This window comes from Grampus griseus (genome assembly GCF_964374135.1).
Source record: "Grampus griseus genome assembly, chromosome: 1".
Taxonomy (NCBI): Eukaryota; Metazoa; Chordata; class Mammalia; order Artiodactyla; family Delphinidae; genus Grampus; species Grampus griseus.
Window position 1 is genome coordinate 57,848,313 of NC_139017.1, and position 27,576 is coordinate 57,875,888.

The 27,576-nt window shown below is 35.4% G+C and overlaps 1 protein-coding gene across 5 annotated transcripts in view; it reads right to left on the reverse strand.

Moving 5' to 3' along the window:
- COP1 (COP1 E3 ubiquitin ligase) overlaps positions 1-27,576 on the reverse strand; it is a gene marked incomplete at its 3' end in the record, with an annotated part of 273,496 nt that overhangs the window by 160,874 nt on the left and 85,046 nt on the right. For all 5 annotated transcript variants that reach the window (XM_082656826.1, XM_082656825.1, XM_082656827.1 and 2 more), the window contains exons 8-9: positions 27,262-27,338; positions 12,656-12,713 (exon numbers count right to left, since the gene is read on the reverse strand). In XM_082656826.1, the coding sequence (XP_082512952.1) occupies positions 12,656-12,713; positions 27,262-27,338 (135 nt within the window). The remainder of the gene's footprint in view (positions 1-12,655; positions 12,714-27,261; positions 27,339-27,576) is intronic.

A 27,576-nucleotide genomic window follows, 5' to 3' on the forward strand; every position in this document is an offset into this window, starting at 1 on the left:
GAAATGCTAACGAATAAATGTGGAAGTATTACTCAGCTATTTAAAAAAATGAAATAATGCCATTTGCAGCAACATGGATGGGCTTACAGATTATCACATTAAGTCAAGTTAGACAGAGGAAGCTTATACTGTATGATATCACTTAAATGTGGCATCTAAAAAAATGATACAAATGAACTTATTTACAAAACAGAAATAGACTCACAGACATAGAAAGCAAACTTATGGTTACCAGAGGGGATAGTACAAGAGTGGGGGTGGATAAACTAGGAGTTTAGGATTAACATATACACACTACTCTATATAAAATAGGTAAATGACAAGGATCTACTGTATAGCACAGGGAACTATACTCAATATCTTATAATAACCTATAATGGAAAAGAATCTGAAAAAGTGCACATATATATATGTGACTCACTTTGCTGTATACTTGAAACTAACACAACACTGTAAACTAACTATACTTCAATAAAAAAGTTTAAAAAATAAATGTGGAAGAAAAAACGAATTAAAAATTATCATTTGGGCAAAACACATTAATAATTATTTCAAGTAAGATTTATTAATAGATGCTCAAATGGGAGAAAATGGTAAATTTACAGAGGACAAATCTGGCAGGCACTACCTTAATCAAGTGATCAGAGTTAACATCACCAGTACTGAGCAAACTCATATCATATGGCTCGAGATATGACAAACTAACAAAGGATACCACATCGGTTCTGTAGTATTCCTGATAAAGATGGATAATCTGAATCTAGTTATAAGGAAATATCACACAAACTCATATTAAGGAACGTTCTACAAAATTAATAACTTATTCAAAAACGTCAACATCACGCACAACTAAGGAACTATAACAATTTAGAGGAGATTGAAGAAACATGACAACTAAAGGTAACCAGTGATTCCGGATTCATATTGGAAAAGGAAAATTTTTTTCTTTTGCTATAAAAGAATATTAGTGGCAAAACTGCTAAAATTTAACTATATTATCTCAAATAATAATATTGCATTAACATTAAATTTCCTGATTTTACTAACTGTACTAAGCTTATATAAAAATTCTAAAGCAAAATGAACAACAGGCAATTATAAAACTTCAGTGGTATAAAAAAATTGTTTCTGGCTTCACCTACATTATATTGTTAACATTTTTTTCAGTTCAATTACAACTATAAACATTATTTTTAAGAGTAGTAAAATAATATACCCAATAGCTGTACCATAGTTTCTATAGCTATTCTACTATGATTGGGCATATTTATTTTTCTAGAATTTTTGCTTTTATAAATAATACTGGTATATAATCTTTACATAGTACTTTGAATCATTTCTTATAAAAAATTCCTATGTTTATCACTACCAAATCACACATTTTTAGCATTTCTCATATGTATATATCGCCAAATAGTCTTCCTGTAAGACAACCAACTCTCTCCCCCCTCCCCTTTTCCCCCTCTCTCAGTCCCCCATCCCATCCTCAACACTACATGTACATGCACACAGTAAGCAAGAAGATTTCCCATTTTGAAACATCCTTAGCCACTATTAGGTGACTTCTTTGGTACCTTACACTACTTCATATTGTGCTTTTATTATTTAGAAAGTTGAGTATTATTTCATATATGAGCTGACCATCTGAATTTGCCTTTTTCCCCCATGTTCTTTATCTTTTTTTAAAAAATATTTTTGGAGCCTTCATCAAAAGAATGAAATTGGTTTAAGAAACTTTTTTCATTTTGAAGCAATGTGAAGCAACTGACAAAACCTTTCCCAGTTTGGGTTTAAAAGCTTGTTTATGGTGCTTTCTTATATACAGCCCTCTTTTTTTCTACAGTTCTTTTATTATTTAAATCATTATTTAGCTGATCTGGACTCTTACAGTAACAGATAAAACAGAAAGCTAAATTTCCTTCAAATGTTTCCTGGCTAACACTGCATAATTTACTTAATCTTCGCTTTTGACTCCCTCTTGCGAGAGCACTGGAATCACAACTAACTGTTGAACAATCATCGACAAGAAGACACTGGAACTCACCAAAAAACATACCCCACATCCAAAGACAAAGGAGAAGCCACAATGAGATGCTAGGAGGGGTGCAATCACAATAAAATCAAACCCCATAACTGCTGGGTGGGTGACTCACAAACTGGAGAACACTTATACCACAGAAGTCTACCCACTGGAGTGAAGGTTCTGAGCCCCATGTCAGGCTTCCCAACGTGGAGACCCAGAAACGGGAGGAGGAATTCCTAGAGAATCAGACTTTGAAGGCTAGCGGGATTTGTTTGCAGGACTTCGACAGGACTGGGGCAAACAAGAGACTCCACTCTTGGAGGGCACACACAAAGTAGTGTGCACATCGGGACCCAAGGGAAGGAGCAATGACTGCATACGAGACTGAATAGACCTACCTGCTGGTGTTGGAGGGTCTCCTGCAGAGGCGGGGGGTGGATGTGTCTCACCAGGAGGACAAGGACACTGGCAGCAGAAGTGCTGGGAAGTACTCCTTGGCGTGAGCCCTCCCAGAGTCACGATTAGCCCCACTAAAGAGTGTGGGTAGGCTCCAGTGTTGGGTCACCTCAGGCCAAACAACCAACAGGGAGGGAACCCAGTCCGACTCATCAGCAGACAAGTGGATTAAATTTTCACTGAGCTCTGCCCACCAGAGAAACAGCCGGCTCTACCCACCACCAGTCCCTCACATCAGGAAACTTGCTCAAGCATCTTAGATAGCTTCATCCACCAAAGGGCAGAGGGCAGAAGCAAGAAGAACTACAATCCTGCAGCCTGTGGAACTAACAACACATTCAGAGAAAGACAGATGAGATGAAAAGTCAGAGGGCTATGTACCAGATGAAGGAAAAAGATAAAACCCCAGAAAAACAACTAAATGAAGTGGAGATAGGCAACCTTCCAGAAAAATAGTTCAGAATAATGATACTGATGATCCAGGACCTCGGAAAAAGAATGAAGGCAAAGATTGAGAAGATGAAAGAAATGGTTAACAAAGACCTAGAAGAATTAAAGAACAAACAAACAAACATGAACAATAACTGAAATGAAAACTACACTAGAAGGAATCAATAGCACAATAACTGAGGTAGAAAAATGGAAAAGTGACCTGGAAGACAGAATGGTGGAACTCACTGCCATGGAACAGAATGAAGAAAAAAGAATGAAAAGAAATGAAGACAGCTGAAGAGACCTCTGGGAGAACATTAAACACAACAACATTTGCATTATAGGGGTCCCAAAAGAAGAAGAGAGAGAGAAAGAACCTGAGAAAATATTTGAAGAGATCATAGTTGAAAACTTCCCTAACATGGGAAAGGAAATAGCCACCCAAGCCCAGGAAGTGCAGAGAGTCCCATACAGGATAAACCCACAGAGAAACACACGGAGACACATAGTAATCAAATTGACAAAAATTAAAGACAAAGAAAAATTACTGAAAGCAGCAAGGGAAAACCAACAAACAACATACAAGGGAACTCCAATAAGGTTAACAGCTGATTTCTCAGCAGAAACTCTACAAGCCAGAAGGGAATGGCATGACATATTTAAAGAGATGAAAGGGAAGAACATACAACCAAGATTACTCTACCCGGCAAGGATCTCATTCAGATTCCACAGACAAATCAAAAGCTTTACATATAAGCAAAAGCTAAGAGAATTCACCACCACCAAATCAGCTCTACAACACATGCTAAAGGAACTTCTCTAAGTGGGAAACACAAGAGAAGAAAAGGACCTACAAAAACAACACACAAAAAAGTTAAGAAAATGGTAATAAGAACGTACATATCAATAATTACCTTAAATGTGAATGGATTAAAAGTTCCAACCAAAAGACACAGGCTTGCTGAATGGATACAAAAACAAGACCCATATATATGCTGTCTACAAGAAACTCACTTCAGACCTAGGGACACATACAGGCTGAAAGTGAGGGGATGGAAAAAGATATTCCATGCGAATGGAAATCAAAAAAAAGCTGAAGTAGCAATACTCATATCAGATAAAATAGACTTTAAAATAAAGAACGTTACAAGACACAAGGAAGGACACTACATAATGATCAAGGGATCAATCTAAACAGAAGATATAACAATTATAAATATATATGCACCCAGCATAGGAGCACCTCAATACATAAGGCAACTGCTAAGAGCTCCAGAAGAGGAAATAGACAGTAACACAATAATAGTGGGGGACTTTAACACCTCACACCAAACGACAGATCATCCAAACAGAAAATTAATAAGGAAACACAAGCTTTAAATAACACAACAGACCAGATAGATTTAACTGATATTTATAGGACATTCCATCCAAAAACAGCAGATTACACATTCTTCTTAAGTGCGCATGGGACATTCTCCAGGACAGATCACATCAAATGAAGCCTCAGTAAATATAAGAAAACTGAAATAATACGAAGCATCTTTCCTGACCACAACAATGTGAAATTAGAAATCAATTACAGGAGAAAAACATAAAAAACAAAAACACATGGAGGCTAAACAATACTTTACCAAATAACCAAGAGATCACTGAAGAAATCAAAGAGGAAATCAGAAAATACCTAGAGACAAATGACAATGAAACAGGCCAATCCAAAACCTATGGGATGCAGCAAAAGCAGTTCTAAGAGGGAAGTTTATAGCAATACAAGCCGATCTCAAGAAACAAGAAGTCTCAAATAAACAATCTAACCTTACACCTAAAGGAACTAGAGAAAGAACAAACAAAACACAACGTTAGTAGAAGGAAAGAAATCATAAAGATCAGAGCAGAAATAAATGAAATAGAAACAAAGAAAACAATAGCAAAGATCAATAGAAGTAAAACCTGGTTCTTTGAGAAGATAAAAAAAATTGATAAACCATTAGCCAGACTCATCAAGAAAAAGAGGGGGAGGACTCAAATCAATAAAATTAGAAATGTAAAAGGAGACGTTACAACAGACACTGCAGAAATACAAAGCATCCTAAGAGACTACTACAAGCAACTCTATGGCAATAAAATGGACAACCTGAAAGAAATGGACAAATTCTTAGAAAGGTATAACCTTCCAAGACTGAACCAGGAAGAAATAGAAAATATGAACAGACAAATCACAAGTAATCAAATTGAAACTGTGATTAAATATCTTCAAACAAACAAAAGTCCAGGACCAGATGGCTTCACAGGTGAAATCTATCAAACATTTAGAGAAGAGCTAATACCCATCCTTCTCAAACTCTTCCAAAAAACTGCAGAGGAAGGAACACTCCCAAACTCATTCTATGAGGCCACCATCACCCTGATTTCAAAATCAAAGATACTACAAAAAAAGAAAATTACACACTAATATCACTCATGAATGTAGATGCAAAAATCCTCAACAAAATACAAGCAAACAGAATCCAACAACACATTAAAAGGATCATACACCATGATCAAGTGGGATTTATCCCAGGGATGCAAGGATTCTTCAATATATGCAAATCGATCAATGTGATACACCACATTAACAATTAAGGAATAAATACCATATGATCATCTCAATAGATGCAGAAAAAGCTTTTCACAAAATTCAACACCCATTTATGAACAAAACTCTTCAGAAAGTGGGCACAGAGGGAACCTACCTCAACAAAATAAAGGCCATATATGAAAAACCCACAGCAAACATCATTCTCAATGGTGAAAAACTGAAAGCATTTTCCTTTAAGATCAGGAACAAGACAAGGATGTCCACTCTCACCACTGTTATTCAACGTAGTTTTGGAAGTCCTAGCCATGGCAATTAGAGAAGAAAAAGAAATAAAAGGAATCCAAATTGGAAAAGAAAAAGTAAAACTGTCACTGCTTGCAGACGACATGATACTAAACATAGAGAATCCTAAAGATGCCACCAGAAAACTACTAGAGCTAATCAATGAATTTGGTAAAGTTGCAGGATACAAAATTAATGCACAGAAATCTCTACCATTCCTATACACTAATGATGAAAGATCAGAAACAGAAATTAAGGAAACACTCCCATTTACTATTGGAACTAAAAGAATAAAATACCTAGGAATAAATCTACCTAGGGAGACAAAAGACCTGTATGCAGAAAACTATAAGACAGTGATGAAAGAAATTAAAGATGATACAAACAGATGGAGAGATATACCATGTTCTTGGATTGGAAGAATCACTATTGTGAAAATGACTATACTACCTAATCTACAGATTCAATGCAATCCCTATCAAATTACCAATGGCATTTTTTACAGAACTAGAACAAAAAAATCTTAAAATTTGTAAGGAGACACAAAAGACCCCGAATAGCCAAAGCGGTCTTGAGGGAAAAAAACGGAGCTAGAGGAATCAGACTCGCTGACTTCAGACTATACTACAAAGCTACAGTAATCAAGACAATACGGTATTGGCACAAACTCAGAAATATAGATCAATGGAACAGGATAGAAAGCCCAGAGATAAACCCATGCACCTATGGTCACCTAATCCATGACAAACGAGGCAAGGATATACAATGGAGAAAAGACAGTCTCTTCAAAAAGTGGTGCTGGGAAAACTGGACAGCTACATGGAATAGAATGAAATTAGAACACTCCCTAACACCATACACAAAAATAAACTCAAAATGGATTAGAGACCTAAATGTAAGACCAGACACTATAAAACTCTTAGAGGAAAACATAGGAAGAACACTCCGACATAAATCACAGAAAGATCTTTTTTGATCCACCTCCTAGAGTAATGGAAATAAAAACAAAATTAAATAAATGGGACCTAATGAAACTTACAAGCTTTTGTAAAGCAAACTATAAACAAGATGCGAAGACAACCCTCAGAATGGGAGAAAATATTTGCAAATGAATCAACAAAGGATTAATCTCCAAAATATATAAACAGCTCATGCAGCTCAATATTAAAAAAACAAACAACCCAATCCAAAAATGGGCAGAAGACCAAAATAGACATTTCTCCAAAGAAGACATACAGATGGCCAAGAAGCACATGAAAAGCTGCTCAACATCACTAATTGTTAGAGAAATGCAAATCAAAACTACAATGAGGTATCACCTCACACTAGTTAGAATGAGCATCATCAGAAAATGTACAAACAACAAATGCTGGAGAGGGTGTGGAGAAAAGGGAACCCTCTTGCACTGTTGCAAGGTGGGATGTAAACTGATACAGCCACTATGGAGAACAGTACGGAGGTTCCTTAGAAAACTAAAAATAGAATTACCATATGATCCAGCAATCCCACTACTGGGCATACATCCAGAGAAAACCATAATTCAAAAAGACACATGCATCCCAATGTTCATTGCAGCACTATTTACAACAGCCAGGACATGGAAGCAACCTAAATGCCCATTGACAGACAAATGGATAAAGAAGATGTAGTATATATATACAATGGAATATTACTCAGCCATAAAAAGGAACGAAATTGGGTCATTTGTTGAGATGTGGATGGATCTAGAGACTGTCATACAGAGTGAAGTAAGTCAGAAGGAGAAAAAAAATCATATATTAATGCATATTAGTGGAAACTAGAAAAATGGTACAGATGAACTGGTTTGCAGGGCAGAAATAGATACACAGATGAGGAGAACAAACGTATGGATACCAAGGTGGGAACGTGCCAGGGGGGGTGGGTGGGTGGTGGTGGTGGGATGAAGTGGGAGATTGAAATTGACATATATACACTAACATGTATAATGGATAAAATGGATAACTAGTGAGAACCTGTTCTATAAAAAAATAAACTAAAATTCAAGAAAAAAGTCTTCCCTTTCACCACTGATCTGCATATCCACCTTCACCATAGGGTAAACTCTTCATTACCTTCCTGTTAGATTTTACATTTTTTATTGTGCCCGTTTTGTTACAGCAGTCTTAGAATACATTATAATAACTTAATGGGTAAATGCCCTTGTAATTATTATACCTCCGCAGCATTCATTCTATAAATAACCATTAAAGTCAATTGGTCACACTCTCTACTGACCTTTAAAAAATATTGAGGATTTTTAACTGGAATCACATTAAGTTATGGTTATTGGTCTATTCAAAATGTTTAACAATTGCTTTAACCTATTTTAATATTTTTTATTTTCCTTGAAATTTATACATTTTATTAAGACTGCTATTTTTACTAATATGCATCAGCACTAAGTTATTTTAATCTACTCAATATTATACTAGCCAATTTCAATTATATATTGTAACATACAGGATCTTTTTTATTTCTCTCTACATTTGCCGCCTTAAGTTTTTCCCAGTGTCTTGAGTTCAATGCCTAGTTCATTTATTTTTATTTGCATCTAAAAATGAATTCATTTAATGATACAATTTTTTAGGAAAATTCTGACCAAAATTTCATAAATTTTGATATATAATATTTTCACTAGCATTATTTTCTGAATTGTTTTGTAGCAACGTCTGTATACTCTTTGACACAAAGGTATTAAGAGAAGTATTTAGTTTTCTCTCTTCCAGATTGTCTAAGTAGTTATTTATTTGAGGTTCTGATTCAGAGAATGCAGATGGTACAATTTATTGTTTCAGAATCAATCCAGTTTTCTAAATGCTCTACGATTACTATAAATAAAGTATATCCCTTGATGCAAAGTATAAAGTGAGACAAGTACCTATTAAACCAAGTTTGACTCATCTCAAACAAAGAAAAAATCCCATGTCTTTATAATGACATAAGAAAATCATGCACCAAAGTGGCCTCTGTCATGGTTCTTACCTCATTTCTATTTTTCTCCTCCTTCCTCATTCCTCTCCAGTCATACTGGACTTCTGGACTGTGTCTGGCATTCTTGTACCTTAAGGCTCATGTACTTATTTTCACTCAGCCTAGATCTTCCCGGAGATATTCACATAGCTTGCTCCCTCACCTCCTCTTTGTTCAAAGGTAATCTATTCTTATTACTATTAGTATCACTCCAACTAGACTGTAAGTTTGGCTACAACATAAATTTTTGTCTGTTTTGTTTTTGTTCAATAACCAGAGCCTATAATAGTGTCTGGTAAATAGGAGGTATTCAAAAAAACTTTTGGTTGAATAAATTAATATTTAAAAGCACCTGCCCTGAAGCCATAATGCCTGAGTTAAAATCTCTGCTATATTACCTTGGGCAACCTCCTCAACTTCTCTTTGCCCTAGTTTCCTCCTCAATAAAATAGAAAATAATAGTAATAGTACTTATCTCATAGGGAAATTCTAAGAATTAAAGTAGTTAATACATGTAAAGTACATTGAGCAATATCCATGAATAGTAAATGCAAAATAAATGTTACCTAAATACTTTTGTTTCTACTTCAATTACTTCTTGAATTATACAGTAGGCCCTCCATATCCGCACGTTCTGCATCTACAAATTCAATCAAATGCAGACAAAAAAAATCCACACGCCACCCTCCCCCCAAAAAAGAAGAAGAAATTCCAGGAAGTTCCAAAAAGCAAAACGAATTTGCAGCTGCACTGGCAACTATTTACACAGTATTCACATTGTATTTAAAACTTTTTATATAGCATTTACATTATATTAGTTATTACAAGTAATCCAGAGATGACAAAGTATATAGGCGGATGTGATACCCAGGTTATATGCAAATATACACCAATTTATCCAAGGATTTGAGAAACCTTGGATTTTGGTACCTGCAGGGGTTCCTGGAACCAATCCCCCATGGATACTGAAGGATGACTATACCTTAAAATCTCTTACCATGTTTAACTTTTAATCAATTTTTGAAAATTTCTAATAGGTTTTGCTTTATATAAATACCAATGCTTTAGATTATGTCACACAAATTACTATTTTGTGGGATTATACCTTTCATTATGTGAAAACCTGTATCTGTCTTCTATGATTTTTTCCTTGAGTTCTACTTTGGTCTACTCTTCTTTCCTTTTTTGTTGTTTGTTTGTTTTTGTTGTATTCCTTACCATTCTTATATTTGCCAGGCTTATCCTCAACTACTCCTTTGTTTTCAAGTCTTTCTGTGTCAATCTGTTTTAAGTCTGTCTCTTCTAAAGAGTATACCTAGAAATGAAGCCTAAGGATTTCGGCACAATATGTCATATTAGTTCTGTCCCATAAGCACTAGTAGGTTTTCCTCCTCAGCAACTTCCCTGTCCTCCAGCAGATAATAAGGTTGTAGTCTCCTGAGAGACCCAGACTACTTCATCCAAAAGCACACTTTTACTCTGCATACAGTGACTCATATGTTAGGTGGACTTCCTAAGTATTCTTTTTATCTTTACAAATTCTTTTTAAGTTTTCAGTGTGAGAATAGCAATATGTCAATGGGATTTCTAGTGGGTGGAGGTTGGAGGGATTACATTGGCTTAGTGTACAATCTCAAACCAGAAGTCTCCTTTATTATATGCAAACAGTAAAAATTAAAAAAAAAACAACTATTCTGATTGCTTTTTTTTTCTATTCAATTTCTATTATTTCTAGCTTATGGAATTTGCTAGAAATTCCAAATCAATGTTCTATAAATGGCAATAGTAGAAAATCTTCTCTGTTCCTCTATGTAGACTTTGTCAAAGCCCTGCAGCCAAAGACCAATAGGAACACACCTGTAGTTGAACAAATTTTATTATTGCTCATTGCAACAAAGAATACAGCACACTACAGGTTAAGGTAAGAGGATGTTACAAACTACTTATAGGATATAGGCCCATGTTAAGTGATTTGGGGGAGGGTTCAAGGAAGTAAGGCTTTGCTCTAGATTGGACACTATCAAGAAGTGGGGATAATTCTGTGATTGAGTACCTTAATATATCTTACCTAGACAAACAGAAAACTACAGTGAGACTAAAGTTGTAATTAGTAAAGAAACAGCAACTGCTCATATTAGCCATGATGGAGGTGTGTTTGGTATTTTATGTGGCTTACACAGTGACTTCTTTTTGTATGTGCTTAATAAATTTATGAAGTGATCTCGGTTTTTGCTTCATTTCATCACCGTCCCAGAGTGACTATGTCTGATGTTGATGTTCTGTGAGATTATGTTTAAAAGGAGAACATCAAGGTCCAGCTGTGAATGCCAAGCTTGTTTCCAGATTCAGAGACTGCTTTTCCTGTTCAAGTTCTTAAGGATGTTTCAATTTAATTCTTTTTTTTTCTTTTCTTTTTTTTCAATTTAATTCTTAAAAATTTCTCCTGATATATCCCATTGTCTTATTAAAAAAACACCTAGGGCTTCCCTGGTGGCGCAGTGGTTGAGAGTCCGCCTGCCGATGCAGGGGACACGGGTTCGTGCCCCAGTCCGGGAAGATCCCACATGCCGCGGAGCAGCTGGGCCCGTGAGCCATGGCCGCTGAGCCTGCGCATCCGGAGCCTGTGCTCCGCAACGGGAGAGGCCACAACAGTGAGAGGCCCGTGTACCGAAAAAAAAGAAAAAAAAAAAAAACAACACCTAGATCTGATGTTTTCATGGCTGTTCAGAAACAGATACAAACCAATCTATAAACTTACTATAAAAAAACAACAGGCCAAATCCAAGCATGCAGTTGAAGATAACACAGGATATACAGAGTAGTTATACAAACTAACCATAAAAGTAATAGAGGCAGTTATTTAAGTAGTGGGGAAAGAAAAACACAAATAAAAGCTGTATGATCCGAAAGAATTTTCTTTCCACTTTGAAAAAAATAACTGCACTATTACATAAAATGAATATACAAATGAACATGCCTCATTTGAACGCCTTATGTTTTTTTCCTTTTAAGGAAAACAGGATATTATAAAGGATAGTGGAAGGACAATTTGTAAAATCTGAGTAAGATATAGGCATTAGATAATAGCACCATATCAACACTAACTTCTTGAATTTTAAAGTTATACTGTGATTACATAGGACAATATCCTTGTTTTTAAGGAAATATACACTGGGGTATTTAGAGATAAAGGAACATTATGTCTGAACCCTGCTCAAACATCCAAAGAAAAAATTTTATGTGTGTATATATAAAAGAGAGACAGAATGAGAATGATAAAGCAAATGTGATCAAATGTTAACATTTGGATAATCTGCATACAGAATATAAAGGAATTATTTTTTACCATTCTTGTAACTTCTAAGTCTGAAGTTATTTCAATGTGAAAAGTTTAAAAAAAAAAAGTCTGGCCTCAAAATTATATTTGACAAATATCAACATCCCCAAGACAGAGATGAAGACAGTAAAAATCAAAATAATCATACAATTAATTAAAGAAAAGGAGAAGCCAGAGTCTATTTTACTCAAGCCTGTAGTTTACTTTCCACAGAAAAGCTACATGTTTCAACATAATAATGGGTAATTCATCAATAAATTACAACTTTCTTATCTGAGAGAAACAATGCCCTGATTACTCATAATTTCCTCTTATGGTATTTCCTTCCTCTCAAGGTCTGAGGTTACCAGTATATTAAAAAAAAATTTAAACTCAGTGATGAGCAAATATATATATCTGATTATGTATCAGAGCTATTCAAGTCCTAATCAATGCCACAGCATTCAAAACAGCTGTCTTTATGACAGGACATTCCAGTAAACTCATCTGTGATTTTACAACTCAGGTGATTATATTTATGGTACCACTGTAACGTACTGTTAGATGTATCATTTACCTGAGAACTGCCACTGAAACCTGGAGGTTGGCTGTATTCTGTGGAATCAATAATACTACTGCAAAATGAAGAAAGAAAAATGTGATTTCAGTTTTTACATTCTCTTAGCAACAGAAAAAGTAAAGCTAAAATATATCATATATAAATCCAATATTTCTAATTTCTAAGCAAATATTTATTACCAATAATTTAATTAGACATCAAATAAATACATATCCCAAAAACAAAAAAATTAGTAAATATTTAAACAACTTACCCCTTCATCCCACCACCTTAAATATACCCACCTTGAAAGAATGTCAGTAGGGAATAATCATAAGATAGGTGTATATACAGAATTATTTCCTACAATTTCATTTTCAGATAGGTTAATATGTTTGAACTCTAAGGAAAAGAGGACTTAGAATATTGGGAAAAGAGCACAAGCATGCAATCAAAAGCTATGGTTAACAGATCCTGTTATGACACTAGAGCTAGTGCCCTTGGACAAATACCTTATAATAACTGTTTCCTTAACTGAAAAGTGAGATGAGTGGAGACTAGCTATCTCTAGCTATATCTAGAGTCCCTTCAAGCTCCAAAATGTTATGATAATCACCTCACGTGAAAGAAAACTATCAAAGGAATGGAAGAAATGGTAAAATACCAATAATCTTTCTTTCATAACCCAAAATCTATATTCTAATTACCTCTGCCCTAGTGGAACAGAATCTACTTTCTCCATTGGTTCTTTCTATTTGATTATATATATTCTCTGTGCATTTTCCTACCTAACCCTAGAAAAACCTCTAGAAGTCCCGACTAGCTTTTCTTTCTAAGAGTTCCATCTTACCATATCTATCTTATCACGTCACTCTTACCTCCCTCCCTTCTTTAAATAAATTAGCTTATGAAGACTATTAACACCTGAAAATGATATAACTTCTACATCAACCATGATAGATCAACAGTTTTTTACATTTTTAAAAATTCTTCCCTATTTCTACTATAGAAATGTTTATATTTTTGTCTACCCTAATGAAATTTAAGCAATTAAGTATACTAATTTCAGTGTGTCTCTTTACATAAATACACAAAATCATTATTCACTTTAGTACTCAAATAATCACAAAGGTTATAATATGAGAGGCACTCTTAAGAGTACAGAGTGGGTTTGAATTTCACTTGTTAGCAGCTAAATGACTCTGGGCAAGTTATTGATCTTATTTGGCTGCTAGCTTCTCCATCTGCTAAATGAGTAAGATACTTCAGAGAGGTATAAGATTTAGTTAAGTGGGTTAATTTCTCAGTACAATGCCAAAAAACGGTAGATGTTCAATAAATTTTACCCTCTATGAATAAAATTCACCAATAATATACAAACTTATGCTTTCAAAAGTATAATAAGTGAGATGCAACTGTCTTCACAGTAGTCTTTTTTTATAAAGCAATACATAATAATAGATATTCAGTGATCTTAACCATTCCTATAGTAAGACTTATGTAAGAAAGACCCTTCAAAGCACTTATACTACAAATTAAAGAATTAACACAATCTTGTAATGAATTTCTTTTGATGAAATGTAACCAATGCTCACTTTCCTTGCACAGAGTCATGAACTGGTATGACAGGATCACACGCTATTTTCAGTATACTCTAACCAGGGACTAACAGGGCTAAAAATGAAGAAATGTCATGCATTCAAAAATCTGTGTTCCTCGGTCAGAATGGCCATCATCAAAAAATCTAGAAACAATAAAGGCTGGAGAGGATCTGGAGAAAAGGGAACCCTCTTGCACTGTTGGTAGAAATGTAAATTGATACAGTCACTATGGAGAACAGTATGGAGGTTTCTTAAAAAACTAAAAATAGAACTACCATAAGACCCAGCAATCCCACTACTGGGCATATACCCTGAGAAAACCATAATTCAAAAAGAGACGTGTACCACAATGTTCACTGCAGCACTATTTACAATAGCCAGGACATGGAAGCAACCTAAGTGTCCATCGACAGATGAATGGATAAAGAAGATGTGGCACATATATACAATGTGGCAATAGATGTGGCAATGTGGCAAAGATGTGGCAATATATACAATATTACTCAAGAAATGAAACTGAGTTATTTGTAGTGAGGTGGATGGACCTAGAGTCTGTCATACAGAATGAAGTAAGTCAGAAAGAGAAAAACAAATACCGTATGCTAACACATATATATGGAATCTAAAAAACAAAAAAAAAAGGTTCTAATGAACCTAGGGGCAGGACAGGAATAAAGATGCAAACGTAGAGAATGGACTTGAGGACATGGGGAGGGGGAAGGGTAAGCTGGGTCAAAGTGAGAGAGTAACATTGACATATATACACTACCAAATGTAAAACAGATAGCAAGTGGGAAACAGCTGCATAGCACAGGGAGATCAGCTGGGTGCTTTGTGACCACGTAGAGGGGTGGGATAGGGCAGGTGGGAGGGAGACGCAAGAGGGAGGGTATATGGAGATATATGTATGCATATGGCTGATTCACTTTGTTATACAGCAGAAACTAACACAACATTAAAGCAATTATACTCCAATAAAGATGTTAAAAAAAAAATCTGTGTTCCTTCCACTAATGAAACCCAATTCCCTATTATCTGTATAAACATTAATAAAATTATGAAGTTGCACATTTAGAGGTTGATAGAACAGAACTATTTCTAGATATGATTATTTTATGGTGTTATAATTCAGACTTCTTTGACTGCAGGCTGGAACAATGATATTGATATATCAGTGTATATAGTGAGATAACATTGCATTTCAAATACATGTTTAAAAATAGTACTCATCAGTTTGTTGAAGGTATTGAAATTACAGGTTTTAAATAGTATTTTATTAATAATAACTGCAGAGTTTGAAATTTATTTTATTTCAGATCTTAATCTTATTCACTAAGGAAATTTATTATTGCATATACAACCGCAACAGAAGCAATCTGAAAAAATAAATCCCTTTAATTCTGCTTTTTAAAATGTGTGTGTGTGTGTGTGTGTGTGTGTGTGTGTGTGTTTCTATGTGTGTATAAAGTAACATGATTAGAAGAGAATATTAGAAAGCACTGCCTGGGCTGGGTTCTCTTGATTCTGGTGCTATTCTACTGCTTATCTCTGAGTTAGCCACAATCCACAGATGGTAATGACAACAGCAGTATTAACAGCTACCATTTATTGAGCATTTACCATGCTGTAGGCACTGAGCTAAGTAATTTAAACTTCATAACTCAGGTAGACACTATTATCATTCCCATTTCTCAAGTGAGGAAACTCAGCCACTGACAGATTATACATTTGGCCCAAGTTAACAAAGTTAGTCAATAGCAGAGTTAGGATTCAAAGCCATGGAGTCAGGTTCTAGAGTCTACACTGAACCACCATGCTATGCTCCTTAGGCACATCACATTCTACAACTGAAGAGTGAGGAAATCCTGGATTAGCCCAACCCACTTCATAGACATAATTTAAGGAGAAAAGTGGAAAAAAATGGCAACCTATAAATATGAGAGTCATCAATTATTTCAAATAAATGTCAAATAAATAACTTCAAATTATTTCAAATAAGTTACACAAATAAAGCCACCAAAAAATGGCAAGGGCAAGAAGAAAATTTCAAGATAGTAACTAAAACTGAGTTAGGAATAATACTCTTTATTCATGATGGGGAAAATAAGATGATAAAAAAATTCTTAATGTTCTTGCTGGTGACAATGAGGAGCTCAGCTAAAAACATATGAAAACTATACAGCTGTTAATCCAAGTTACAAGGGAAATTCACAGTTATGCAAGTAGATGTCACAAAACTACTTACTGTCAGTTAAATTATTTGCTTCCAAAAGCAAAGATATACTTTGTAATTAAAAGATAGACTTTTACAAATGAACTTATATACAAAACAGAAACAGACTCACAGACATAGAAAACAAATTTATGGTACCAAAGGGGAAATGGGGGGGACGGATAAATTAGGAGTTTGGGATTAAAAAATACACACCCCTATATATAAAATAGATAATCAAGAAGGACCTACTGTACAGCACAGGGAACTATACTATTTTGTATTGACCTATAAGGGAAAAGAATCTGAAAAAGAATATATATGTATATGTATTTATGTGTATATATATGTATTTATGTGTGTATTTGTGTATGTACGTATATGTGTGTATTATGTGTATATATGTGCGCATGTGTGTATACATATATATATATAAAACTGAATCACTTTGCAGTACACCTGAAACTAACACAACACTGCAAATCAACTATCCTTCAATTAAAAAAAAAAAGAAATAAAAAATATGTTTAAATAAATAATTTTTAAAAGACTGTTAACTCAGTTTCACATATAAGCTATATCTATAAATGAATAGGAAGCTAAGAGAAAATTTTGATGCAAAATTCAATTGAAAATTAAGGTGAAATCTTTTCTTCTACAGTGTCTCGGACTCATTAGAATAGACAGTACTACTACGCATATTGTGGTATTTGTAAGAATTTCAACAAGACAGTACAACAAATTCTATACAAAAGATTTTATACAAATAAACATCAGTGATTAAAATGGCCTTTTCAGCAATATACAGTTTGGCTTTTAAAAATACTGGGCTTGGGACTTCCCTGGGGGTCCAGTGGTTAAGACTCCACGCTCCCAATGCAGGGGACCCAGGTTCGATCCCTGGTCAGGGAACTAGATCCCGAATGCCGCAACTAAGAACCTGCATGTCACAACTTAAAATCCCGCATGCCCTAACGAAGATCCTGCAACTGAGATCCGAAGCAGACAAATAAATAACTAAATAAATATTTCTTAAAATAATAATAAATAAATAATAAAATTAAACATATATATATATATATATATGGCTCAAAAAACTTACATAAAACCATATGATCATCTCAGATGCAGAGAAAACTTTCAACAAAATTCAATACCCATTTATGATAAACCCTCCAGAAAGTAGGCATAGAGGGAACTTACCTCAACATAATAAAGGTCATATATGACAAACCCACAGCCAACATCGTCCTCAATGGTAAAAACTGAAACCATTTCCACTAAGACCAGGAACAAGACAAGGCTGCCCACTCTCACCACTCTCATTCAACATAGTTTTGGAAGTTTTAGCCACAGCAATCAGAGAACAAAAAAAGATAAAAGGAATCCAAATTGGAAAAGAAGAAGTAAGATGTCACTGTTTGCAGATGACATGACACTATACATAGAGAATCCTAAAGATGTTACTAGAAAACTACCAGAGCTAATCAATGAATCTGGTAAAGTAGCAGGATAAAATAATTAATGCACAGAAATGTCTTGCATTCCTATACACTAATGATGAAAAATCTGAAAGTGAAATCAAGAAAACACTCCCATTTACCACTGCAACAAAAAGAATAAAATACCTAGGAATAAACCTACTGAAGGAGACAAAAGACCGGTATGCAGAAAATTATAAGACACTGATGAAAGAGATTAAGGATGATACAAACAGATGGAGAGATTACCATGTTCTTGGATTGGAAGAATCAACATTGTGAAAATGACTATACTACCCAAAGCAATCTACAGATTCAATGCAATCCCTATCAAACTACCACTGGCATTTTTCACAGAACTAGAACAAAAAATTTCACAATTTGTATGGAAACACAAAAGACCCCAAATAGCCAAAGCAATCTTGAGAAAGAAAAATGAAGCTGGAGGAATCAGGCTCCCGGACTTCAGATTACACTTCAAAGCTACAGTAGTCAAGACAGTATGCTACTGGCACAGAAACAGAAATATAGATCAATGGAAGAGGACAGAAAGCCCAGAGATAAACCCACACACATATGGTCACCTTATTTTTGATAAAGGAGGCAAGAATATACAATGGAGAAAAGACAGCCTCTTCAATAAGTGGTGCTGGGAAAACTGGACAGCTACATGTAAAAGAATGAAATCAGAACACTCCCTAACACCATACACAAAAATAAACTCAAAATGGATTGAGACCTAAATGTAAGGCCAGACACGATCAAACTCTCAGAGGAAAACACAGGCAGAACACTCTATGACATAAATCACAGCAAGATCCTCTTTGACCCACCTCCTAGAGAAATGGAAATAAAAACAAAAATAAACAAATGGGACCTAATGAAACTTAAAAGGTTTTGTACAGCAAAGGAAACCATAACAAGACGAAAAGACAATCCTCAGGATGGGAGAAAGTATTTGCAAATGAAGCAACTGACAAAGGATTAATCTCCAAAATTTACAAGCAGCTCATGCAGCTCAATATCAAAAAAGCAAGCAACCTAATCCACAAGTGGGCAGAAGATGTAAACAGATGTTTCTCCAAAGAAGATATACAGATTGCCAACAAACACATGAAAGAATGCTCAACATCATTAATCATTAGAGAAATGCAAATCAAAACTACAATGAGATATCATCTCACACTGGTCAGAATGGCCATCATCAAAAAAATCTACAAACAATAAATACTGGAGAGGGTGTGGAGCAAAGGGAACCCTCTTGCACTGTTGGCGGGAATGTAAATTGATACAGCCACTATAGAGAACAGTATGGAGGTTCCTTAAAAAACTAAAAATCGAATTACCATACGATCCAGCAATTCTATACTGGGCATATACCCTGAGAATACCATAACTCAAAAAGAATCATATACCACAATGTTCACTGCAGCTCTATTTACAGTAGCCAGGACATGGAAGCAACCTAAGTGTCCACTGACAGATGAATGGATAAAGGATGTGGCACATATATACAATGGAATATTACTCCACCATAAAAAGAAACGAGATTGAGTTATTTGTAGTGAGGTGGATGGGCCTAGAGTCTGTCATACAGAGTGAAGTAAGTCACAAAGAGAAGAACAAATACCGTATGCTAACACATATATATGGAATCTAGAAAAAAAAAATGGTCATGAAGAACCTAGGGGCAAGATGGGAATAAAGACGCAGACCTACTAGAGAATGGACTTGATGACACGGGGAGGGGGAAGGGTAAGCTGGGACAAAGTGAGAGAGTGGCATGGACACATATACACTACCAAATGTAAAACTGATAGCTAGTGGGAAGCAGCCACATAGCACAGGGAGATCACCTCGGTGCTTTGTGACCACCTAGAGGGGTGGGATAGGGAGGGTGGAGGGAGGGAGATGCAAGAGGGAAGAGATATGGGGATATATGTATATGTATAACTGATTCACTTTGTTATAGAGCAGAAACTAACACACCATTTTAAAGCAATTATACTCCGATAAAGATGTTAAACAACAACAAAAAAGATTACAGAAAACTTCAATTCCTAAAACCCAAAACTATGAAAATCAAACACTTTTTGTAACTTTTTGAAGTGAAAACCTGACCTGAACAGATTTTGATATCGTTTATCTCACTGACTGCTAATATGCATGCTTCAATGCTGAAATATTAATGTGCTTGATTATATGGAACCGCGTTTTACTCCTCCTCCAGTATATGTAATATATGGCATATGTACTGTGTTACCTTTCTAAATTGCGGAGGGAAGGGTATGGGGGCAAGACATAACACCACATAATGAAACACATCTGACTCCAAAGGTTTCCCAAAAAGGTTATGAAAACCTATATATCATACAAGCTTTGGATTTACTTTGGGAACGTTAAGGGTAGTTCAATAATAAAAACATTGGGCTCCAGAGTACGTATCTATGATCTTTAGGAAAAAGAGATTCAATTTATTCTTCAAAGAACAGAAGTTATCAGAGTATTTCAAATATCCAGGAAAAACTTCCTCCAACACCCTTTGTCCCCTTTTAATGGTAGATGGTTAGAAAGGGTTGTAGATATACAGTACATAGGAGGACTGTATGAACCTCATATTATGCTGCCTTTTAAAAGGTCTGTAATTCCATAATATTACTAAAGTTTAAAAAGAAAAGCAAAAGGGCAATTCATTTTAAAGTTTTCATTATAAGAGCTTCCTCAGGGAGAAACTTACTGCTGGCAGATGTGAAAAGCACATGTGACGGAAAATTTCTGAAAGATGGAGCAGGTCTGAATCTACTGCTTACTGCCTTTGGAAGTAAATAATTTGCTTGGTAGAATTTCAAAAACAGAATAATAAGCTCAAAAGAAAAAGACTGACAAAACTCATTTGTCTCCAACAAAGCTAATAAAAGTCCCAGTTTGTTAGGCTAAGTACTGCCTTTGACTCCATTATATTCTAACCACTTATCAATGAGTGGGAATAGTTATAATAGTTACAATTTAGTTATAATTCACAGAGGAGAAATTTTTAATTATCAGATGATGTAACTGCCATAAATCTTAGTGTTACAAAAACCCAGGTCTCTGAAATCATCTCAGAAAAAGGTTTTAAAAACAAAGTAGAGGAAGCATTCCAAAAACAGCAACAAAAGATTCAAAGGTAGAGGATCTGAATGGGAAAAATATACTGGAACTTGGGTAGAGGAGAGACAGTAAACAGCAGAAACAGAAAATGGTGACAGCACATGAAATTTTATGCTTGCATTCAATTATTCTTACATCTAGGCTAGGGTTACAATGTATAGCTTTGGTTTTCCCAGCTTCTCCCATCCCTGACCTCCCAGAATCAAGGTACACCTATAATAAGCAAAGGGGTGAAAAGTTTCCTACATGACTCTAACTTGAAAGCACAAAAGGCCATAAGCAAGAGGGTCTAATCACAGTAATATGAATGGAATCAACAGGGAATGGCTGGTAAATACCAATAATCTGCTTCCTTCCAAGAAACTTAAAACTGTTTTGGCTCTCTCAAGCCCAGGAACATAACTCGAGGCATTTTTAAGACATTACAGAAGGATATGTAACTTTACAAAGTAGAGAGTAAATAGAAAATTTTACCCTATCTTCCCCAAAAATGAAATAAACTTAAGATAGTTATAAAACGTTAGTGTTGAATGTCAGAGCTTTCTTTTATGAAAAAGAAAATAAATATATCTTACTTAGAGATTTTTAAAACATGTCAGTAATACAGACATATTCACTACCCACTAAACCAGTATTTACATATTTTTAAAGTATGATCCTCCAGGCCTACATGTGAATCTCAGGAACTCACCTCAGACCTAATGATCAGATTTCGGGGGTGGGGTTCAAAAATCTGCATGTCAAACAAGAGGTTTGGTTGATACTCATGCACATCGAAATCCGTCCTATTCACACCTCAGATTTCAGAATTAGAAAGGACTGGTAGTATCTTCATCAAGCAGTGACAATTACAGTTTATAACAAGAACCCAAAGATGTTTTTCAAAAATCCTGAAATACCTACTCATCAAACATACTTTAAATGTATTTTGATTATTTTAATTACTGGAATCAAAAAGTCTATTTATACCATATTTTAAGCAGAATAATTAATTTGACAGCATAACTTATTTTCCGTCCTTTATATAACCATGTGAGCAGAGTTCTAGGGTCTGTCATATTCACAACTGTATCTCCAGTGCCTAAAACTGTGTTTTGTACATGCCTGATACACCTCCAAAAACTGGCTTAGTGACTGAAGAATTCTTCAAATATTCTAAATAAAGGAAATTGAACTATTTCAAAAACATTTTTCTTTACTTGCTGCAATTCTATTACCTATCAAATTAATGAGAAACTACAGATGTATGAAGAGTACCCTTTACATTATTGCCAAGGAAATTTGTTTTCTGTGTTTGCGTTTCTTTGTGTTTGTTCAAGTTGAAAATTCCATAAGATTCTTCAGTATCCTCCATCGCCTATGGCATCAAATTCAACTCCTCTGCATGGTATAGGGTCAGAGTTAAGGCAAGTAATCCTCAGTACTCGCAACAATAAATGCAAGTGTAGCAGAGATTTCTTAAGATCTGTTCATAATCATCTAACCTTGGAAATACAAGTCCCCTATATACGAACCTCCAAGTTGCAAACTTTCAAAGATGCAAACGTGTTCGCATGTCCAATCACATAAGTTAGTTCACGTGTCTGGTGTACACTGTCACACGCATGCCTCCTCTATAAGTGGTTGTGCTTTTGTGTACTTTACTGTACAGTACTGTATAGCGTACAGTAGTACAGTATCTTTATTTCAAGCCCAGGATGTCCAGAAGCAATGGTAAAAGCAGTGGTGATGTAGCTGATACCGCTAAGAATCACCAAGAGAGACAAGAGGAAGAAGAAGTAACTGAAGAACCGAAGAGATTCACGATACAGGAAATGGCAAAGGGATTTTCTTTAAGGAGGCACTGTTAGTTTTTGAGGCATAGGACCTGAATGTAGAACGGTACACAAAGGTTGCAGCTACCATTCAGAATGCAATCGAGTGCTACCATGTGACAAGAAAAGAAAAAAAGAGCTACTACCCAGACATCACTGGATCGTTTTTTCAAGAGTAGATAGAATTGAATCCAGCAAGGAACCAGAACCTGTGCCATCAACGTCAGGAGTGAGCAGCTTGCCCTCCGACTCCTACTGCTGACGATCCTTCAGCTCCACCATCTCCCACCTCCTCTCCCTCCTCCAGTCAGTAACTCTTCTTGCCTGTTCCCTTGATGCCAGCCCCTGTATGCCAGGTGTTGTACTGTACTACTGTACTTTTCAAGGTACTGTACTATAAGATGAAAAATGTTTTCTTTATTTTTTGTGTTTGTTTTTTATGTATTATTTGTGTGAAAAGTATTATAAACCTATTACAGTACAGTACTATATAGCCGATTGCGTTAGTTGGGTACCTAGGCCAACTTTCTTGCACTTACGAACAAATTGGACTTACGAATCACCTCTAGGAACGAAACTCGTTCGTATGTAGGAGACTTACTGTATGGAAAATAGTGTCAGGCTGTGTATGGAGAATTTCCTATATTGTATAATTCCCCTCCTCAATAAAGGGAAATAAATGTTATATGAAAAACTCTTTAGGTTTATGTAGAACATTTGTTTAAAATATATAATAAATTAGGGACAAATCTGTAAGGATTAGAGTTAGACTTGACCGTAAGAACATTTCAATTCCTATGTTTTAAAAACAGTTATCTTAGGAAATTCCCTGGCAGTCCAGTGGTTAGGACTCTGTGCTTTCACTGCCAAGGGCCAGGGTTCGGTCCCTGGCTGGGAAACTAAGATCCCACAAGCCACGCAGTGTGGTGAAAAAATAAATAAATAAAAGACAATGAAATAAGAAAATAAATAAATAAATAAAATAAAATTTAAAAAGTTATCTTCCCAAGTAAAACAAATCAGTTAAACCAATAATAATTGCCCAAAAGTACCAAAAACTTAAGCATTAATATGTGAAGAAGAAGCCATTAACACTGCTCTGGTCAGTGATCATAATCCAGCCAAAGACCCAATATGCAATAACAGAGAAGATGGGTCCATTTTCATCCACTATACCAAAGAGCCATCCCTAACCACCACCCACCCTCTCCCCATCACACACATTTTTTTTTTTAATAACTTGGGGGAGGGGGCATGTCACGGGGGTAAGTATAACTGCATAGAGTTGTGTGGGTGAGTTAAAGAGGAATTTCTTAACCTAGTCCAAGAGCCATTACACAATATCAAATTCCTTGAATTTTACTAGTTTATTCACTCAAATGATAAAATATACAAATTCACAAGGTACTAACTCACCATTATATATATATATATATATATTATAATAGTTAAATACTTCTAACATCCATAAAGTGACCCCTTGCTTTTTCCTTCATTTTGATTCATCTGGACCTTTGTCAAAAATGACAGACACACAGGGACTTCCCTGGTGGTGCAGTGGTTAAGAATCCACCTGCCAATGCAGAGGACATGGGTTCAATCCCTGGTCCGGGAAGATCCCACATGCAGCAGAGCAACTAAGCCCGTGCGCCACAACTACCGAGCCTGCGCTCTAGAGCCCGCGAGCCACAACTACTGAGCCCATGCGCCACAACTACAGAAGCCCACACGCCTAGAGCCTGTGCTCCACAACAAGAGAAGCCACTGCAGTGAGAAGCCCAGACACCGCAACGAAGAGTAGCCCCCGCTCGCCACAACTAGAGAAAGCCCATGCGCAGCAAGGAAGACCCAACGCAGCCATAAATAAATAAATTTATTTATTTATTTATTAAAAAATGACAGACACACAAATGAAAGATTAAGTCTCAAAAATACCTGATAGAGTAGTTAAATATAATCAAAAGTGTCTTATATAAATGTCTTATCTATATATTTTATTTATAAATATCCCTGGTCTACACCACAGAAAAGTTCAATAAGCAATTCACAATTTAAACTTATGTATGCATCTTTTAAAAAATGAATTAAATTTATGATCAACAGAAATAAAAAAAATATGTCTGGCATTTAAATAATGAAGCTAATAATTATGAGGGAAAAATTATAATTCAGCTACATGCTATTTCTTAAAAATAAAAAAAACTCAAATATTGGTAGTATAACATAACATTCTTCCCATGTTTAATTTCACATCCAAATCTTAAGGGTCATTTCCCAAGAATATTTAAAGCCACATCATTTTCCCAAGTGTCTCGCTCAAACCTTGAGTGATAATCAAATTACTCGTTTCAAGAAAATATCAAAACACTCTTTTGAAGAAAATATCATGTTTGTCTATTTTCTCATCTTCAACTGTTAACCAGTCTCACCTCTGCCCAAATCTCATTTGACAATAGTGTTCCATACGATTTTAGCGATTCAACAAAGTTTTCATAGATATCATGAAATCCTCTATCTTTTATGAGATCAGCTATTTTACTTTATAATACAACCACTTCCCTTCTCTTCCACCAATAAAATCCTATAAAATCCAATAAAATTCCACCATTTCTTCTCTTCTGGACTCTTGCAATGTTCCTAACGTTTGTCCTAGCTTCCAATGGCAGGGGGCTGACAGGGACACAGAATCTCTATCCTCTACATGGGAACCCCAGTAAATATTTTAAAATCTAAAACAGATCCTACTCAAAACTCCCCCATGACTTTTTATTATCTCTTCACTTCACTTCATTCATGTGTCAGCTCTCTAATACATCTAATTTCCTTCCTAGGGTACTACTTACATATTTTGTACTACTACTATATTATATTTTTGCTTATTTAGCATCTGCCCCAACCTCCACACACACACACCCCCAAAAGGTAAGCTCCATAAAGGCAGGAAATTTGCCAGCTAGATTCAACACTTCAAACAGTGCCCAGTGCATCAGAGGCATTAAATAAACAGAGCCAGTTAAATGAATATAATACTATATGGTCAACAAGTCATTAAAAGTCGTCAGTAAGATTAACAAAGACCTGGACACACAGATAGAAAGAAACACTACTGTTAAAGGCTATGACAGAGAGTCATATGACGATGAGAACTATCAGTTTATTAGAGAAGATTCTGTGATATGACAACTTTTTCTTGCCTGCATGCACTCACATAATAAATATTCTACTGACAAAGATTCCATGTGTATCAGGAAGTGAATGTTAAGCTTAAAGATAATATCCCACAGCTGAGTCATTCCCAAGTGTTTTAAAGAAAATAAAATATGGACAAAAACAAGCTGAATTACACAGGTAAAGTGACCCCAGAATCACCTAGTACTCACGAGGATTCTCCATAAAATGGTTAATGAAAAATCTCAAACAACCCAGGAATGTTCTTTAACTGAATATCCCTTGTGCCCCTTCCCCACATATTGTCCCAAACTAGATCTAAAATAGCTCTCCTGAACTGACACTGGCTCTGAAGGTTAGTGTAATCTCTTGTACTGTCATTGGACTGCCTGATAATCCATGTGTTATCCTAAAACTATCTGTCCGAAAAGCTTACATTAGACCACTATCCTAAATGGATTAGCAAGTTAAAAACATGTAAAATTGCTCTCGCTTTGAACACAACAAAAAAGTTCAAATTCAAATTTTAGGTAGTAGATATTTCAAATAGAACTTTAGAGCTATATAGGGACCACAGACATTCACTATTATTTCACAAAAACTTACTGAAGGAGGCCAGTCACTACTGCTACTCAAAAACCTAGGGAAACAGTCACGAGCAAGACAAATGTAATTCCTGCTCTAATAGAGGGTACAGAAGGGAAGACAAATTAATAATGGGGAGTTATAAAGAAAATACCAGGGATATCTAAACTAACAGATCTATCTAATGGCCTCATTTTAAATCTGGGGAATGAGATCTGCAAGAAAATTCAACCGGTTAGTGGAAAAGTTAAAGGTATTAGTTTATCTAATTCTCCCCTAATATTACCATTTCATGTTCTCCAGTTGTAGATTTCTAATGTCATCTTATTTTAACTCACAAAGTATTTAAAGCTGCCATTATTTTAAGAAATCCACCAAACTTTTAATCCAACAGTGAATTCACAGTATTATAATATTCTACTCACTAACTGTCCCTGGCATGAAAATTCAAAGCATTAAGGAAACAGGCTATCTCAATCTCATTTCTAGATCATAACCAAAGTAATTTCTCAGGGTTTTTTGTACATTACATGGAAAAGGCTCCTAAGGATTAATACCATATGTGCACTCTGTAACATAAATCCTAAGCAATTACAAGTTTCAAGATTTGTACCTGTGTGATGGAGAAGGAGCTTCAAATTGAGGCACTGTGCTATCCTCACTGACAGGAGAGTATAAGCCGCTCATTTCCTGGAAGCACAATTATTAGAGTTACAGACACCCCAAAGAGAAGATGTATAAATCAAAAGGAGTTATGATATTATATTCTTTTCCAATCCCAGGTTTTATCAGTCCCTTTTTGTCTCAACACCCAAATTTCTCAAGGCTTCCTTTCCACAGAGTACAAAAGCAAGGATATCTGAAAGTTAAGAGACAAGCCTTTTGTATGATACACATTCTTAAAGAACCAGAAACACTTTAATAAATA